Genomic DNA, 19,060 nt, shown 5'->3' with positions numbered 1-19,060 from the left:
AATTCGGCAAAACTTTTTTTAAAGTTGACGTATTAACCTTAATACAACTTGCAACTGAAAATTGAAGCAAACTGCTTTGGGTTCAACGAAAGTACAAATGCATTAATCTTCATCAAAGTGTTTCTCAAAAGGAAAAGTCTATTTGAGGACATAAAATGTTTTCTTTCATCATGAAACTCTACAGAAATACAAGCTGGTATGCTGACACCTTTACTTCTGATGATAACTAGCAAATAACATGATGCAGAGTCCCACATCACATGCTGGTATGCTGTAATATTGTATCTTTGGTGATAACTAGCAAAGCACCAGATGGATGACTGAACTGAACTAAATACAGAGTCCCACATTACATGCTGTTACATCTTATCATTGGTGATAACTAGCAAAGAACTTGATGCAGAGTCCAACATTACATGCTGGTAAGTGGTATGCTGTTATATCTTATCTTTCGTGATAAGTAGGAAAGCACTTGATGCAGAGCCCCACATTACAGGCTGGGCATTCATACGAGCTTCTGGTCCTGGTCGGGTGACCTGCCACACAGTTTCTCAGCCTGCCCTTCGGCAGCTTCCTGGGCCAATGTTGGCCACCTGGGCCTCCTGCAGTACCAGACTCGACCTGGGCAGAAGCTCCTTGCACATTTGGCATTTCCCTGTCCTGTCTGATCTGGCTTGGTGTACGGCGCGGTGGGCGCACAGCGTTGGGTGGGAAGTAGCTGCCTGCAAGACTCTCCACAAGCTGCAACATGAACTGGTGTCTGCTGAGCTTGGGGTTATCGGAGCTGTGCTGGTCATACAGGACAAAACTGTTCAGCACAGCCCTCCCAAAGATCGCGAAGAACACCTTGTTGGTCCATTTCATGGTCCGCCTATCTGAGAGATTCGTGAGCGTGGCATCGCCCAAGTCGACACCTCCTACCGCCTTGCTGAACTTGACGACCACCTTGGGCCTTTGCACCTGCCTACCCTTCTGTGTAACAACAGCTTGGGATCCCCCGGCGACAGCGGTGCTCAGGAGGACAACTGGCTGTTTAAACTTACTCCCATCCTTGTACACCACACAGAGGAGGGGCCCTTTGCGTCGCTCGGCAGTCTGGTTGTTTTTAATCTTCTGGTTGACAGCTGGTTGGGGCAGGCCCTTTCTGTCCGACCTGACTGTTCCAGTAGCCGTTGTCCCCTGCTTGTACAGGTCAAAAAAGAGATCAGGACAGGAGAGGAAGTTGTCTATTCCAACGTGGTGTCCGCAGTGAAGGAAGTCACAGGCAGTCATCAGTCTCATCACCATGGCGTACATCGACCCGTGGGGGTCAGCAGGCGCTGCCGAATCCCTTCCCGTGTAAACCTCAAAGAAGGAGGTGTAGCCAGTCAGGCTGTCACACACGCACCACAGCTTCTTTCCAAACTTGGCATGGCGCTTCTGGGCCTTGAACTGGGTCGGATGGGGTGCTTGGTCTCTGAATCCCATTGAGCTCTCATTGATTGAAATGTCCATGCCAGGATGGTAGTGGTGGAGGAAGACCCTGTTGAAGTGCTCCACAATGGGCTTTATCTTGTACAGCTTGTGTGCTGGGTCAGCAGGGGGAGGCTGCCTAGCAATGTTGTTGAAGTGAAGGAATTTTAGGAGTAATTCAAAGCGATCCCTCGAAAAATGCTCAGTGAACCACGGCGTTGCCTGGCACTTGTGAGCCCTGTCCCAGTAGCTGCTCATGGTGGACTTCTTCACCAGCCCCATGTTCAGAGCAACTCCCAGAAATGCCCTGAACTCCTCTGCTGTAGTTTGGCCAATCTTTTGCCACTGGTGAACGACGGAGCGCTGTTTCTCAAGAAGGTAGTCCCGGTGCGCAACGATCCACTGCTGGGCGTAACGATTGGTCTCGTAGACAATCTTAGCGACAATGTTTGCCGTGAAGAAGAGATTGAAGTAATCAATGGGTTTGGAGTCCTGAGGGGGAGGGTGCTTGATGCCTGGAACTGCAGTGAAAGGGATCGGATCAGGACCAGGGTCTTCCTTTATGATTGGCATCCAAACACCATGAGAGTCTGCACCATCCTTATTGTTGTCATCATCATTATCATCATCGTCGTCATCATCATCACTGTTGTCACTGCTTGATTCTGGGGAGGAAGAAAGATAAACACAAATACAGTAACTGTTGTAATCATCACATTTTGGTGTTGAACAATATGTAGCTTTGAGAAATATTGTGTAAAATTTCACAAAGTTTGCAGCTGTTAAACAACTCTCAGAACTTCGATGAAGGTTAGACATCCAGGTAGTAAGATACGCCAAAAAGCAGTTACTCAAGCAATTGGATATGATTTTGGAATGTCAGTGTCACTGGGGATAGATAACAGATGTTATCTGAAACGTCTGACCATTTCCACAATCATATCCAGTTGCTTGTGTAATTACTGCTTTTGGGCATAACTCTCAGAACTGCAAGGTCTTCTTCCATTATGTGCCCCTCCTCCCCATGAATGGTGGAGAGAAAAATAAATGTAAACTACATGACTGTAGAAAAGCCGTTAGTCATCAGCCACTTTGGTGCAACAAAAATGACAGCTTACCTTCCTGCTCTTCTTCCTGATCGCCTTCATCGCCAGAGTCATCGCTCGTGTCGGCAGCCCCAAAATAGTCCACCAAATTGCCGACACCATTTTCGCTCTTGGACTCCGTTTCACTCATCATCGAGTCCAAAATTTGACTGAACTCAGCATCCTCAACTGAAAGAAACATGGTCAATAAGCTACACACTTTCTGATTGGTCAATTTTTTTTAGTTATAGAATGCGTCTGGTGGGTTCACAAATCTGCTTGGGCGCCAGTGGCTGCCACAAAATGGCATTGCTCATAGTCGACAAAAAAAAAATTCAAAAGTAACAATTACAATCATATATGGTAAGAAATCTGAAGTGGCCAGCCCTCTCTTATACCCACTCTGGACCACCCTTCTGCCAAGTGGATTCATAGAAATTGGAATGTTGTAAGTGGACCTGACTACACAATGGACCATCACTTGTTTTCAACTGTTTAGTGACGTCCCATGACAAGTCCTTCTTCATTGGCAGAGTTGTTAGAGTGTCAAGTGCATGTCGAGACATAGATCACTAGTAGTATACCAACCTCCTAGCCACACGCATTTCACACTTTTGATCACTATAGGGTCTTAATGGCCATGTGATATACTGCAGATTATAAGCATTGTACAGTTACAAGCAATTGCTGAAATTATGATGTTCATAAGTTTAGTGTAGATCAGTACAGCTTAACTTTCTTGAACTTTTCTTGACATGAAACAAGATTATGTTAAACTTTATGCTTGGTTATAAGAAATAGACAAGATTCAATGTACCGGTAGCCTTTTGTCAATGAATGGAATAATCAGTCAATCAAGTAATCAATCAACTTTTATTGGCCATCCTAGAAGATATTAAGATGAATCAAATGAAATCTAAAGATGGTATGTTTCTGCCAATTCTGGAAGATTGCTTGTGCTATGAGTGCAAACAGAAGGATATCAACAAACTAAATATAATATATATATATTATTTTGTTTAATGCCTAACACCATACCAGACAAATGAGAGACAAAGTTTTCAATAGTTGACAGAACTATGAAAAGAAACCCAAAACTTTTACAACAAATTCTGATCAGTAAAAACACCTTCATGGTGGTACTACTAGCCGTATATTAGAAAAAAGCTAAATGTTCTGTTTGTTGGGACATTCCATGGCAAGAATGTTTCCCTTTGTAAAACTGAAGAAAATATCTATCAAAAAGTTTTCCAGTGCCAGCCTTCATTTGAATCTGGTGTTGCAAGTGCACATACTAAATATTTTCAAGTTTTTGTTAGTATGGAGATGTGCTTAACAGAGTTACATAATGCTCGAAGTGCAAATACATGCACTAAATCTAGTAGACTAACATCCATGCACTAAACATGGAGACATAATATAATGTTTGATGTAGGTACTATAGAGTAAACATGATAAAGTCAAAACCAACCAGAAAATCTCAAACAAAACAGCATCTACATGAAAGTGATATTAACAGAACCACCAATTCAACATCATCATGGATTTCAGTTGAACTGCTCTTGGTGAATTGACCACCATAGTACCACAATGTCATCTTCTTTCTTTTAAATTTGGTAAACATATAAAGCAAAAAAAAGGAGAGTCTCGGAAAAAAATCATTTCAAGCATTAACAGGCTTAAGTCACTTTCTAGATATCCCTGGTTAAAAGTGATGTATTAATAATTATGTTTATGTTGTGAAATGTAATGTCTTGTCCAGATTCAATTGCCTTCTCCTGGATGATGATGCTTCTTCTCCATATGCTTGCGAAGTGAATGTTCATCCTTGTAAAACTTTTTACAGATGGTGCATTGTTCCCCTGTGTGGATTACCATGTGGTCATCAAGCTGTGTAGCATTCTTAAAAGATTTGCTGCAATATGTACATTCCTTTTGGTCCGTATGAGTTGATGTGTGTCTTGCTAGGTTATATTTTGATCTGAATTCTTTCGAACACTGGACACATTTGTATAACGTTGGATTTGTTTTGTCATTGTCTTTGCAGACTGGTTCATGTCTCTTCCTCGCTGCTGTAGTACAGAATTCCTTGCTGCAGAAACGGCATGCCTTCATCCCTGGTGATCCATGCGCTTTTTTATAGTGATACCTCAGTCTGTACGACGAATCATACTGTTGTCCACATTCCTTGCATGTAACAGTTTTCTGGGTGTGTGATGACTGGGTGTGTAGCCGAAGTCCTTGTTTGGAACTAAACTCTGCGAAGCAGTACTGACATTCAAATACCTGTCCTTTTGTCATGCAAGGATGACTTGCGTACTCTGATTTCACTAGAAACTTCTTGGAGCATTGTTCACAATGAAACTTGCAAGCCGCCTCCGAATGCCTTCGGACATGTTGTTTTGCTCCCGTTTCCGTGAAAATCTGTACTCCACAGGTTGGGCAGGTGTACACAGGCTCTTTGTTTCTGCTCAGATATCTCCTGACACCTTTGCAATCTGCAGGGAGAAAAATATGAGCCTCAGTCAGTGGAAACTTCAATCAATCGTATTTGCTTGCTACATCCTGTGTGACATCTGAGACTGTGAGAGTGTTTTCCATCCCACTGATGGCTGCAATGTTCTGGATGTTGTGACTTTTAATATCGAATAATTCCAAGGGCCAGCAGGGGTGCTGAAGAAATGTCCCCTTGCACAGAAGAACCTACCTATTCCCGAGGAATGTGAACTTACAAACGGAGGAACATCCGCTGTCCACGAGAAAGTGTGCTTGAAAGTTCAGGAATGTCCGCTTTTCTAAAGGAATGAACCCAGTCTCCATCAGGAATGTCCAGATTTGATTAGTTGGGTGCTACTGAAACAAACAAACAAACAAACAAACAAACAAACTGAACCAGCAAAGTCATGGAAACCCAACTGGATGACTGGGTGATAAAAAACAAAAAAGTGGTACAACCAGAGGGAATAATAAAACCAACAACAACACTTGTCTAGAAGAAACCCAAAACTCTGTTGGGAAAGTTCAACACACCACTGAAAGACACGTCTAGTGTTCAACAGAACCATCATATGGACATGTAAAAAATCTTACAACTGTATGAGAATTACCATAAGTTTACTTTTACTTCTGCCATAAAATGAAGGAGCATTGTTTTGGTGCTGTATGTATTTTGTGCCGTAGCATAACTTCCCAAGCAAGTCATGAGTTGAAAAGCTTTTCATTCAAAGATCAATTGCTGGACACTTCTTTGTGTGCAGCTGACATGTGTCTCTTCAGTTGTCTCGAACCATTGTAGCTTTTATTGCAGATGGCACAGGTCTTTTGTCCCTCATGTATTGTTTGGTGCTTCTTGAGCGCCTTGGGCCACTTGAAAGATGCTGGGCAGGTGGGACACTTGTAAATTCTGGCCTCATCTCCCATGTGAGTCTTCATGTGCCCTTTAAGATGAGATGGCTGGTGAAAGAACCTTCCACAGGTGTCACATTTAAGTTTTGGCATACGTATGATGTGGGCTTTGCCTCTGTGTCGGTAGAGCGACGTTTTGTCTGAAAACTTCTCCCCGCAGTCCTTGCATCCATATTCTTCTGGAGCGTGGACGGACTTGTGCACCATGAATCCTCCGTAGGACTTGTAGCTTTTGTCACAATGGTCACACTGAAATAGCTTGTCCCCATGGGCAAAGTCACTGTCATATTGCAGGGCAGCTTGGCCATAAGAAGACTCAGAGCATACATGACAGATGCTGGTGTTGCTGTCACTGCATTGGGGGTTCTCATTTGAGGTGATCTCTGTTCCACAGAGATCACACAGGGAGTTTTGTTGCTCTGAGTCTGAAAGAGAAGAAGCAGGCTATCAGTAACTTAGGCCTAGGGAAAAAAATAAGCTTTGCTTCATGTTACCAGAACAGCTAGCAAAAAGCTGACAGCCCTAATGCCTCTTCTGTAAGGGTCAAGGGATTGGCAAAGGATATCAAAAGTTCAATCTAAATGATGAAATTATTCTAGTAATTTAATTGAATGCAAGCTGCCCCTGTATGCCTTTGGACATGTTGTTTTGCTTCCTTTACTGTGAAAATCTGTACTCCGCAGGTTGGGCAGGTGTACACAGGGTCTTTGTTTCTGCTCAGATACCTCCTGACACGTTTGCAATCTGCAGAGAGAAAAATATGAGCCTCAGTCAGTGGAAACTTCAATCAATTGTATTTGCTTGCTACATCCTGTGTGACATCTGAGACTGTGAGAGTCTTTTCCATCCCACTGGTGGCTGCAATGTTCTGGATGTTGTGACTTTAACAGAGGATTCCAAGGGCCAGACAAATGTCCCCTTGCACAGACAAATGTACCTAGTCCTGGGGAATGTAATCTCACAACTGGAGGAACATTCTGCTTTCCATGAGTGCACTTGAAAGTTGAGGAATGTCCAATTTTTCAGAGGAATGTACCCATCGCATTCTTCATCAGGAATGTCCAGCTTTGATTAGTTGGGTGCTACTGAAGGAGCAAAGTCATGGAAACCCAACTGGATGCCATTGTGGTAAAAAACAAAAAAGTGGTACAACCAGAGGGAATAATAAACCCAACAACAACACTTGTCTAGAAGAAACCCAAAACTCTGTTGGGAAAGCTCAACACACCACTGAAAGGAGTCTAGTGTTCAACAGAACCATTATATGGACACAAACTCTTAACTGTATGTGAATAACCATAAGTTTACTTTTACTTCTGCCATTAAACGAAGGAGCGTTGTTTTGTTGTTTGTAATATATGTATTTTGTACACAGCCTTACTCCACAAGCTGTCATGGGCTGAAAAGCTTTTTAAAATATAAACATTCTTCTGTGAAAGATCAATTGCTGGACTCTTCTTTGTGTGCAGCTGACATGTGTCTCTTTAGCTGTCTCGAACCATTGTAGTTTTTATTGCAGATGGCACAAGTCTTTTGTCCCTCATGTATTGTCTGGTGCTTCTTGAGCGCCTTGGGCCACTTGAAAGATGCTGGGCAGGTGGGACACTTGTAGATTCTGGCCTCATCTCCCATGTGAGTCTTCATGTGCTCCTTAAGATGAGATGGCTGGTGAAAGAACCTTCCACAGGTGTCACATTTAAGTTTTGGTATGATGTGGGCTTTTCCTCTGTGTCGGTAGAGCGAAGTCTTGTCTGAAAACGTCTCCCCACAGTCCTTGCATCCGTACTCCTCTGGAGCGTGGACGGACCTGTGTGCCATGTATCCTCCGTAGGACTTGTAGCTTTTGCCACAGTGGTCACACTGAAATGGCTTGTCCCCGTGGGCAAAGTCACTGTCATGTTGCAGGGCAGCTTGGCCATAAGGTGACTCGGAGCATGTGTGACAGATGGTGGTACTGCTGTCATCGAATTGGGGGCTCTCGTTTGAAGTGAAATCTTTTCCACAGAGATCACACACGGAGTATTGTTGCTCTGAGTCTGAGTCTGAAAGATAAGAAGCAGGCTATCAGTAACTTAGGCCTAGGAAAACAATATGTTGCATTTCTGATCATCTGAATGGCTAGCAAAAAGCTGGCAGCCCTGATGCCTTTTTGGGAGGGTCAAGGGGCTGGCAAAGGACATTAAATTTTTATGAAAATGTTGCAGAAATTTGTTTTTCATATATAATTGTCCTCATTTTGGTAGAATAGAAAATTTTGTGTGTAACTAACTGTATGAAGTAATGTTAATCTGTACAATTAGAGTATGGTGCTGAAAATGCATTTAAGTTTTACATCTATTAAACTATATTTGTTGGATCATTGTTGGACCCAATTTTTTTAGGAGAAACACAACATGAGTTTTCCTAGGCCTTATGATGGAAAGAAACGAGAGATGGAAAAGTCTAAGGGCTCAAGTGACAGGATTAATGAAGATCTTTTCAATACAAGATAGCATCACTGATAGCCTGCTAGTCATTCTTGTACTTGCCTGCTTTTTTATCTTTCTGGTAAAAATGTATGTGCATGTACGGTACGTGGGTTCATGCGGTGTAACGGCAGGGTATTTTACCCAACCCAGAGAGTCACTGATAGCCTGCTGCTAGTAGTCATTCTTGATTACCTGCTTCTTTTTATGGTTCTCCTGTCGGTTTGACAGATGAGCAGGCAGACAGGCATTTACCTGTTTTGCCTGACCTGCACATGACTTTTTATGGTGAAGGAGGGGTGTGCAATTCCTTCTCCACCCTCTCGTCTACTCCGGGATCACTAAGTCTCACAGGGACAGAACCTGCTTCTTACCTATCTGGTAATACATTGTACACATTGTACATTGTAGGTGGGGTCTTGCGGCATATCTGCAGTGTATTTGACCCAGAATCCAGAGCCCAGAGGTTCTGAGTTTGAATCCTGTGATGCTACTGATCCTGTGTCCTTGGGAAAGGCATTTTATATGGCCTTCCTCACTCCACCTAGGTGTAAAAATCTATACCTGACTTCAGCTAGCTGGGGAGGTTAAAGGTTGTGGAAGTAGAAGGATGGGCTCCACCACCTAATATTAATACTGTGCCTTGAAAACAAACCCTACGGCCTTAAAAGGGCTATGGCACAACCTTTACATAACCTTTACTTTTCTGGGCCCACTGGAAGGCGCTGAAGGGTATCACAATAAACTCAAACTATTATAGTAGAACCACACTTCGTCATGACAGTTCTCTGCAGTCACGCAAGTATACAGTAATACACGGATATACAATACAGATGCAAATGTCCCAGCTGATGATGATAAAATTTGCCCTTCAGATGATTGTACATTTGGGTAGAATTAGAGACTGCTAAAACAATTAAACCTTACAATTTCACACCAAAATTAAAGCTCAGAATTAGAGATCAATGTGTCAAAAGGAACACAATTTGTTCTATTCCCTTACACAACTTTCAATGCCATGATCACCGACTTTGCTTGAAATGTTACCCACCTTCCGTGGTGCACGTGGCTTCCGCCCTTAAACTCTGAACCAATGCACCACTGACGGCAAATGCAGGTTTCAAGTAATGAATCTCCTGTCTGGACAGGATTCATATAGTATCTATAACACCCCTTGGCAGAAAGTGGTCCAGGATGTGTACTGGACTTCTTTAGATTTTGTGGCACAGCCATTATTGTTACTTTCTACACGATTTTTGTGTTGACTGTGAGCTGCGCCAACCTGGGGGCCAAGCCAATTTTTGGGCAGGCAAAGAGGACTGCACTTCAGGAGGCAAAGCAAAATAAGTTACTATAGGTGGTGTTCTAACTGAAGACACATTTCAATAAACATTTGTCCTACCTTGTTTGACAACCACATCTTCCATCGCACTTTGGCCGGCTGGCTGGTCCGTGTTTTCCTCTTGCTCACTCAACATCTCCGCCAAGGAATTTGGAACATTCAGTTTTGATCCTCCCACACTAGACGTTATGCTGGAGGGAGGGGGTTTCTCCACACTCACACTGGGTACACTGGTATTGTTCAAGCCACTTATCGGTGTGGCACCTCCCACAAACGCGGGTAGCTGCGTCGTCAACGGTTCTATTTCCAGCGTTTTCGCGGCCTGGAGAACGTCCGCCACGATCCCGGTGGGACAGTGGATGTTCGCCGTGTAGATGTAGTCCAGTATGATGGAGAAGACCTCTGCGGAGATAAAGCTCAGGTCCAGGGTTTCGTTTGTGGGTTTCTTGGGGAAGCAGAGCACTCCCTGAGAAACAAAGGAACAACAGTTACATGAGCTTTTGCACATGAAATATGCATGTTTGAACTGAAAGAAATGATTGTTACGAATTCTATGCTCTCAAAGTAGAGGATCACAAGGCTTCCCTCAGTTTTTTGGCTGAACAACAAGAAAACTTGACAAAGTACAAGAATGTAGAAATCCCAACATAGATGTCAAAAACCAGCCAGAGGCCCAGCTTCAAACTTGTACTTGGGCAGTATGGGTGGAGTTTAGTAATTTGTAAGAGAAGTGTTTGTTTTGTAAACAGGGCTGTTTCCAAGACCCGTCCCTCCGTACCGGGACAGAAATCTACATAAATATGGGGACAGAAAAAATATTACCCCATCTATCCCATGAATCTGAACTTCATGACATAAAACTATTGAAAATGTATCTTCATTAGCTTAAAATGACACATTTAACAAGGAAAACTAACAACATGGGCTCCCAAATAATGATGGAAACAATTTACTAGTAAAGCTAGAGACAGCCATCGTTGTAAACTGTTCCTACTCACCTGTACAAAGATGCTGTGGAAGTGTCCGCTGCTGGCGGCCAGGACGGCCTGGTGACAGTGGAACTTCTGTCCGCCTGCCCACACGGTCACGTCACACAGCTGACTCTGCAGCCGCATGGTGTTCAGCTGGGACAGGACAGCGTGCTCCTGGGGGGAATGTAAGGTAGAATTTATAGAAAATTTTAGAACCTTCAGGTTCAATTATCTGCACTTTCATACTGCACACTGAGCTTGATAGACGACTAGGAGCAGTGGTGGGCTAGCTAATTGTAAGAGTTTTAGCTTTATAGAGTGAAATGTTCATAATCTAAACAGTTCATCATACTCAATCTGAAGTTGTGACAAACTTTTAAGAATTTCCGCCTCCTGCCTGAGTTACATGGGTCATAGTTAGGTGCAGCCTGTCATCTTATATGCAAGTTGTCTTTTCTGTTGAACTTGAAGCAGTACTATTATCTTAAATAAAGATTCTAAGTCAAAGAAGGAGCCAACTGTCCATTCAGGCATGGGGCTTTGACATTCTATTAAAAAAAATTTCTTTTGTGTTGAAAATTATACGGAATTCCTCTCTTTTCCCACTCACCTGTCCTGGGAACTGGAGATGAAGCATCCCTGTAGCTGCCATCATGTAATCTAGCTGTTCCTCACCTCAGGTCAGCAGGGACTGTAGAGCTATGGAGGGATTAGAAAAATAGCTGATTTCTACTATTATACTTACAACCTAATGACCTCAAATTTGGCACAGTCATGCATTGGACATGAACCCATGGCATGAGCCAACAGGAACCCATCAACACTTTTTGTGCACACATTACTTCACATTTTTGACAACAAATCAGGGTTGTAGCCAGCCAGAAATCACTTTCCGTCCCCTCAATTTTGAATGGCTTCGGCACAGCATTCCTTGGGGGAAATTTAGACCCTCTGAAATGCTATTTCCTGCATTTTGAGGGTTAAAATTTGCTCACAGGATGGAATGGACTAAAAAAATTTCCTTCGCCAGCTGCAAAATTCCGTCAAAGGACGGAAGGATGGGTGCTGGCTACAACCCTGCAACAAATGTATATTTTGGGCTACTCTATGCACTTGTATAAAACCAAAAGACATGAAATTTGGCATGAAGGTGTGTAGGACATGTGCCCACAATACTTCATTTTCACTTCAGGCATACCTTACTCGAAAATTGTTGAATTTGGGGCATTTTTAGACTAAAAGTGTATATTTCTGGCTCCTATGCCTTTGTATTAAAAACAAATTACCTGAAATTTGGTGTGAAGGTGCATACAGTCGTGCCCACAAGACTCTACGGTGTAACGTTACTTAAATTTTAGATTTTTTGCCATTTTTTTTACAAATAAATATATATATTGGGTTCCTGTGTCAAGAAAAAAGCCAGCTGATTGGAAATTTGGTGTACGGGGAACTTAAGCACAAGCAAGGTCAGGTTTTAACCTCGAGCCTCCTTCATGATATAACCAAGCCTTGGTTATATCAAAGAGGTTGAACCTCCTTAGTTGTAACGTTATCTCACAAGGAAGGAAATGTTGGCCAATATTGGCAGGAAGCGTACCTCAGGGGAGCGACCAAAGCACAATACGGCTGGATTCCAGCCTAGTGTTATGCTTGCACTGTGTTGAAATACATGCATGCATTATATCTCATCAAACAAAATTATTTCTCATGTTGCACAGCAGAGCCCCTAGTAGGTATTGTTACAGCCAAGGGGGTTACATTCTGCCTATAACCTCCCTGTTAGTGTAAATTTGCTATTTTGTACATTTTTGCACAGTGCACAACCATTTTCATGTTTGAGGTCAAAGGTCATATAGTATTTTCAACACAATTTCGGCATTTTCGCTGTCAAAAGTAGGTTTGGTAAAACCAGCTACCAAAAGAATTCACTGTCAATGAACACAGGAAAGGAATTGACAGCAAAATTTCTTTGAAACACCTTTGAATCAACTAAAAATGGTCAAAAATGTGCCTTATCATGGATGCTTTTGTTCGATGCCGACCAAACTTCACCACAAATCACGCCCTTTAAGCGATTTATCCTTCAACAAATCGCCACACAACATACCAACGTGATCACTGAATATTTCGTTCACATCAAATTCGTTAGAAACTCCCACCTATTGGCACATTCGCCCGTGGACTGAACCACAACGAAGGGCCACCCCCGTCTGTCCACCCGAGATCGCGTCCCTCTTAGTCTGAAAATGATATACTACCCTGGGAACGAGATCGTGGCCCGGATTTGCTCTCTGGTTACTAAAGTAGTGTCGAAAGATGTCAGATAAAGAATTCAGGGTTTCTATTCATACATCGAATATTGTAGATACAGATTTTTCTTCTTCAAGACTTTCTATGCAATAGCGTTAATCTTCGGGTGCTAAATTTGAGATTTGTGCTTTTTTTTTACCGAGAGCACGTAACCGTTAACGTTACTAAACTCGTTATAACCAACTAATAGAGCTGATGAAAGCTCCTTGCTACAACTACATACTAGTAACGTTAGATATGTGTGGTAAGCCTTACTTTGGGCGCATAAAATGTGTTGGAGAGAGTTGTGGTGGTTACCGAGGTCACGTAGTTATCGTCGGTTGCTGGTTTTGTCATGTTTCTAAATGTCTTTCCTCTTTCTTCAGACTTAGAAATTTGTTATCTGCTTTGTTGTGCGATCCTACTCTCCAAGCAGAGGTTAGGCCTCGGCTGTTTTTTCAACGTTTTTTTAATCGTTTTTATCGGGCTTTCTATTTTGTTTTTGCTGTGTGAAAAAACAGCCGGGGCCTAACCTCTGCTTGGAGAGTAGTGCGATCCATCATCCAGTTGAAACTTTGATGTCTTTGATGCATACATGGACGACAGAAAGCAGGAGAAAGTCAGTTATTAGAGAGATTATCGGCGCGCGAAATTGGAACTGATGCGTGATGTTTAGTAAAGACTGAAGTATTGGAAAGGCAGCGTGCGCTGTCACTTGTATGCCGTGCCGTTAGTAACCATTTAGCGCCACTAAACGCTAGACTCCGTTGCAGTCTTCAAACGGGGCTATTTTTTATTGGGGGGGGGGGGGGGGGGTCTCTTGTGCCGGGAAAGGGAGTTTGCCGAGGAAGGGAGTTTGCTGTGAAAAACAGGCTAACGTTTTATGTTTGTGGTTTTTGAGATGACCTATTGGCCACAAACATAAAACCAGCCTTAAAATTATTGTTCTGTCCTCTCCTACCCCCTTGTCTCTATTTTCTCTTTACTAAAAAAATCAAATCGTGGCAGACATTTCCCCTTGCACAGTATCAGCTTGCACAGCAGGTAGTCTGATACGGTTTCCTTGTACAGTGGAGAGATGAATGTTTTATACGAAAACCTGCCCCGTTCGAAGACTGCAACGGAGTCTAAACCGCACTTAAAGGGCTTCTGTGACACAGGATCACTATATGAATGATGGCGTGAGGTCTGTGCAAGAGTATTTTCACCCAGTGTGCGATTAAGTCAGGCTAGTTTTCACCCAGTTTATGATTAAGAGGATGGTTTCTGTTAGCCGGGGCGTAAGCAAGCGAAGAGCCCTGAGCCAGCGGATGAAACGGAGGATGGTACCAAGCTAGGTTTATGTAGAAATTCCAAATATTGATCAGTGTGAGTATGTTTGCAGTAAACGTTAAGTAAACGCACAGGGACCTGTCTTCGTTTAACTCAATTACCTTTTAACTTAATCACTGTGTCCACTGCCACAGAAAAGGTACAGTACCGTTCTGTTCTGTTCGTCCTCAAATGTGAAAGGCCTTCTTCAATTTAGTGTGCGTGTCATCTACGGCGTAACATTCCAAGTAACATATCACAAGGATCCTGGATCATTAGCAAGTAGTTTATTTTCCGTTGCTGTAAAATGATGCCACAAACTGTCATTTGACCCTTTCTCTTACAATTCTATTTCTGATGAAAATGACGTAGGTAGCTGTGCGGTCGGAAACAGTCCCTGACTATACGAGAAGTTTCTGAAGAAGAGTGACTTTGATTTGATTTCATTTATTAGGCGGTATAAGAAAGAAATGCAACCACGGCTACCCACCTAGCCGGAGAATATTACAAAGGGCTAGCCCTGGCCACCCCCCCTTTTTCCAAAAAGCCCAATTTAAACAGTTTCAACCCCCAGAAAAAGGGTTTACAAATCATGGGGTTTTTGTTTTGGAAATTTAGGATTAAATTCCTTTTTAAAAAAACAACCCAGTGGTCCAGGTTTGTGGTTTTTCCCTATCGTTACCCAGGTTTTCTCAAAAAGTTCAACCCCCTAAGGGCCAAAGGGCCCCTTTTAAAAAATTTTTTAAAATGCCCACCGGGGGGGGGGGGGGCATTTTTAAAACCGGCATAGCGATCCTTCCTGGTAGCTTCCTTCATGGCTTCATGCCCCCCCCCCCCCGCGCTATATATGGAAAACAATTACAAGTATATCAGCCGTTAGGCAAACATGCATGAAATCACGATAGATACAATTACATGTATTACAATTACATGTATAAAATGAACATTTGCACAATGCACCAATACCATTACAGCACTATTCATCTTTGGCATCACATATCGGCAGATGAAGTACATGTTCAAGGGTGGATCGTTTGCTTGTTTCTATCTCCATCAGACTTTGTGATATGCAAGTAAAATCTATTATTCCTGAAGTCCATACGAAATTTAAAAAAAAAATTAAAAAACATAAGTCAAACACAAGTGTGAGTCAGGTATAACATAAGACACATCGAAAGTAAACTAAAGTCTGATATTAAATTTAAAATTAGCCCATATTATACCTCGTAAGTTCTTCAGCAAAAGGATAAAGCAGCTACATACATTTACATGATACAAGAAGTGTTTTAACTTCAATCAACAGGATGAAGCTCTGTCAGTCGAGAATCAACTTTTCTCCTTTCAAACCTGGTGCCAAAACTCTCGTTTAAGACCACTGTGCAATGCTTATGGCGCATGGATGTGTGAATGCCGTCCACTATCGAATTAAGACCATGTTGATTGTATTATACGGATGACATCCATGGGAACCTCCAAATTGATGAGTTTTTTTTTAAAGTTTGACCGACAAAAAGTTGCCGTCATTATGAAATGTAAGTGGTCAGAAAGGTTGAACATATATCTGAACACACACACGAACTCTTTAACTTAGTAAATTCAAAGTTACCGAACATCTTCAAAACCACATAGATTCTTAATTTTTATTCTTACATATCTTCTTCTTTGACCTTGGAACTGACCTTGGAATTTTGTGACATTAGTATACGTTTCCCGATACTATTTTTGCAATTCACGGCATATATGTGCTCATTCTCAGAGGTAATGGCAGCAAATTTGTTACGGGGGGGGGGGGCGAACTTTTGCTGGCCTGATTGTCAGCAGGCGGAGTGGGGCCGGGGCTATGCTCCCCAGGGAAAATTTTGAAATCTTAACCCCTGAAACGCTATTTCCTTCATTTTGAGGGGTAGATTTTGCTGGCAGATTAAGCTAAGTTTAACGGTATTTCAGTAAGAAATACACATGGTTACTGAGGGCGACTCCCCCAACATATTTTCACCATTTCGAGCGCCGAAGGCACGAGTCGTCGCAACGTAGGTCCGGTGAAATTTTGACCCTCTGAAACGCCATTTCCTGCATTTTGCGGAAAATGTTTTGCTGGCAAACTAAGCTAAATCTAATGACATTCCTATTCGAGAAAAAGATTTTTGAGGGCGACGACCCATGACCCACAGCATGTGAGCGTCGAAAGTGAAAGCCGTCGCAAGGCAGGTCCGAGAAAGTTTGACCCCTCTGCATTTAAGGGGTACATTTTGCTTGTAAACTAAGCTTAGTTTGATAATGAAATTTCTATAAGTGAGAAATATTTTTGAGGGGGACGCTCCCGCAACATACTTTCCCCATATCCAGTACCGAAGGCGCGAGCAGTCGCCAGGGAAGTACCGAGAAATTTTGAAATCTTGACCTTCTGAAACGCCATTTCCTGCATTTGAAGGATATATTTTGCCACTAGACCAGCCAGGCTTGATAAAAGTTACTTAAATGAAAAATCCCCAAGGGTTTTGGGGGGGGGCCCCCCCCCCCCCCCCCCAAGATATTTTTGGTAAGGCGGCCCCTATCCCCAGGGGGGGGGGGGGTCGACGGAACGGCCAACCATTGTGGAGCGCGGATTACGTAATCCATATTATGAAATCAACATGGCCTAACTAACCATTGTCCTTTTCATGATCCCGGCAAGGCAGTCAGTCCCGCGAGGATAGAGAACCCAATGACGGAACACAGCAAACCCAGCAGATCACCTGGTTTCAGTTCTTTGGAAAGAACCTCCATAAAAGCGACATGTAGCAGTGTTCCCGTAGCCAGCCCCTGTAGAATGTCGGTGGCGAGACCGCCGCCGTCCGCGTCCGTGACCAGGAGACCGATGCCTTGTCCTACAGGACCGGATAGACTGAAGACCACGCAGGTGACGACCTTTAATGGAAGTGACAGGTTACCGGTTGCGACGCTCATCCCAAGACTGAGGGCCAAGAAGCTCTTGTGGAGGGCAACTACGAAGAACAGCCACAGAAGAGCTGACTGTTTGGTCTGGACACCGATTGCAACACCTTCAAACGTCCCGTGAACGGTTAAGGCGATCAGAAGCAGGAGTGTTTGCAGGTTTCTTCCCCCGCTCGGCGCATTGTCATGTAAGTCCGCAGGACTGTTTGGTGACCCAGTCCCTTGTGCCGACGGATTGCCTGTCCCTTTGTCCAGTTGGATGGCTCCATATCTTGCCGATGGACGAGTAGTGCCCTCCTCGCCGACTAGGTTGGACGATGGTTGGCCCCCACCCACATCTTGAGAAGGACTATGACCATGACCATGACCATGAGGCAAACAGCGATGTGTCAAAGTTTCCACCAGATGAACGATGAAAAACCCAATGCATGCCACCAGTTCGGTTATGGGGTACTCCACAACAATCCTGTCTCGCTGAAAGGTGGCCTCAATGTCCTCCCTCGTTTCTGCAAGCAAGTGAAGAAAACACGTGGCAAGGAAAACTCCCCCTACGAAGCAGTTCACCTTGCCAATAACATCGGGCCTCAGAATATTGCTTAATGCTGACGACGGCTTGGATGCCCTCCACGCCAGAACCAGGGGCAGCAAGGAGAACCCCAAACATGACACTAGAAGTGCCGTGAGGGTCAGAAGCTGTACGGCAATCAGATCCATCCTTCAGCAGATCAACTGCTTCGATATGATGAAAAGAATGCTTCCAGCGTTTATGAAGCCAGCGTCTCGAGGATTTTGTGAGAGGTGACTGGCCCAAACTGCCGTGATAGTCACGAGGTGTGTTACGTGCGCCCGGCGTCGTTATGATTTTTCAGCGTTACGTGAGGTCACGTATGATTGGGTCATTCATTTTTAAAGAAATTAGGGGATCGACCGCTTACTCGTTGAATAACGTGTGTGATATTACTGTTTTTATTTGTGCTTGGCATGTGCGCCAGACAAGTTTCGCGCCAGTTTGTAAAATCTTCATCGTTTTGGGGCCGTGTGGAACAGGATAACGAGAGCCGTGTGCAAAGCACCGCTCATGAATATTCAACAGCAGTGTAGAAGGTACTTCCGGGTCGTGTTTCCGAGTAGTGTGCCTGGACTTTGAAACACTGAACTTTTGCACTCTAGAGGGGTGTACAATAGAGAAGTACAGAGAAGCAGCCAGCGATTACAGTAAGGGACCACGTGAGTCAATAACAAAGTATATGAGAATAGTGCAATGTCGACAATTCTTATCTCAAGAATCATTCAATAAAGTGGCCTGGTCCACAACAGAAGGGAATGGCCAGCATAAAAATCATTACCACGTGATCTCAAAGCTAGAGGAAGGCGCGCAAATATTTGAATAACGACTCGACGCGAATGAGTTGTGACTCCGTGTGAGCACAACTTTTTCCCTGGATGAGAGATGGGAAAATAATGGAGATCGATAATTCGTCTCCAAATACTTTTTGAAAATTTTTGAGAAATTAGAAATTTTTGCAAATTAAGGCTAACCAGTTAAGCAGTAGCTTCATCAAGCTTGCATGAAACAAACTAAAACGTCATCAGCTCTTCCATCCCTAACCAAGCAAGAAAAAAACAATGTAGCTCTGAAGTTAAATGAGAGGCAAAATACAGTGTGCTCCTTTCTTTGTTTCCATGAAATTGCTACTCAGTTGCACTCTGTGAACTTTTGCACTGGAACATGCGCATGAGTCAGCTTGTTGGAGGACTTATCTCCTTACGAAGCTCATACCCTAGCAGGACTTTATCTCCAAGCAG

General features: G+C 43.3%; 2 protein-coding genes across 2 annotated transcripts; both read right to left on the bottom strand.

The window, feature by feature from the left end:
* Positions 1–444: 444 nt before the first annotated feature.
* On the bottom strand, positions 445–10,916 carry LOC118413104 (piggyBac transposable element-derived protein 4-like). Its single transcript, XM_035816273.1, has 4 exons — positions 10,748–10,916; positions 9,810–10,215; positions 2,571–2,726; positions 445–2,117 (listed from the first exon to the last, which is right to left on the bottom strand). Exons 1-4 carry the CDS (start codon positions 10,862–10,864, stop codon positions 445–447), a joined length of 2,352 nt encoding a protein of 783 aa, XP_035672166.1. The 5' UTR covers positions 10,865–10,916.
* Positions 10,917–16,898: 5,982 nt separating this feature from the next.
* LOC118413103 (zinc transporter ZIP1-like) lies at positions 16,899–17,968 on the bottom strand. Its single transcript, XM_035816272.1, has one exon. It carries the CDS (start codon positions 17,966–17,968, stop codon positions 16,979–16,981), a length of 990 nt encoding a protein of 329 aa, XP_035672165.1. The 3' UTR covers positions 16,899–16,978.
* Between the last annotated feature and the right edge of the window lie 1,092 nt (positions 17,969–19,060).

The sequence above is a fragment of the Branchiostoma floridae genome, chromosome 4 (genome assembly GCF_000003815.2).
Source record: "Branchiostoma floridae strain S238N-H82 chromosome 4, Bfl_VNyyK, whole genome shotgun sequence".
NCBI lineage: Eukaryota > Metazoa > Chordata > Leptocardii > Amphioxiformes > Branchiostomatidae > Branchiostoma > Branchiostoma floridae.
The sequence above is the reverse complement of the archived record's forward strand: the minus strand, read 5'-3'. Positions and strand labels throughout refer to the sequence as shown.

What these genes read in the sequence shown, in the direction of transcription:
- LOC118413104 (XM_035816273.1), bottom strand. Translation starts at nt 10,864, where the DNA reads ATGCGGCTGCAGAGTCAGCTGTGTGACGTGACCGTGTGGGCAGGCGGA. An exon ending in TCCACAGCATCTTTGTACAG is followed by an intron (nt 10,216 to 10,747) that starts GTGAGTAGGAAC and finishes TTTGTTTCTCAG; the next exon opens with GGAGTGCTCTGCTTCCCCAA. An exon ending in TCAGGAAGAAGAGCAGGAAG is followed by an intron (nt 2,118 to 2,570) that starts GTAAGCTGTCAT and finishes CTTCCTCCCCAG; the next exon opens with AATCAAGCAGTGACAACAGT.
- LOC118413103 (XM_035816272.1), bottom strand. Translation starts at nt 17,968, where the DNA reads ATGGATCTGATTGCCGTACAGCTTCTGACCCTCACGGCACTTCTAGTG.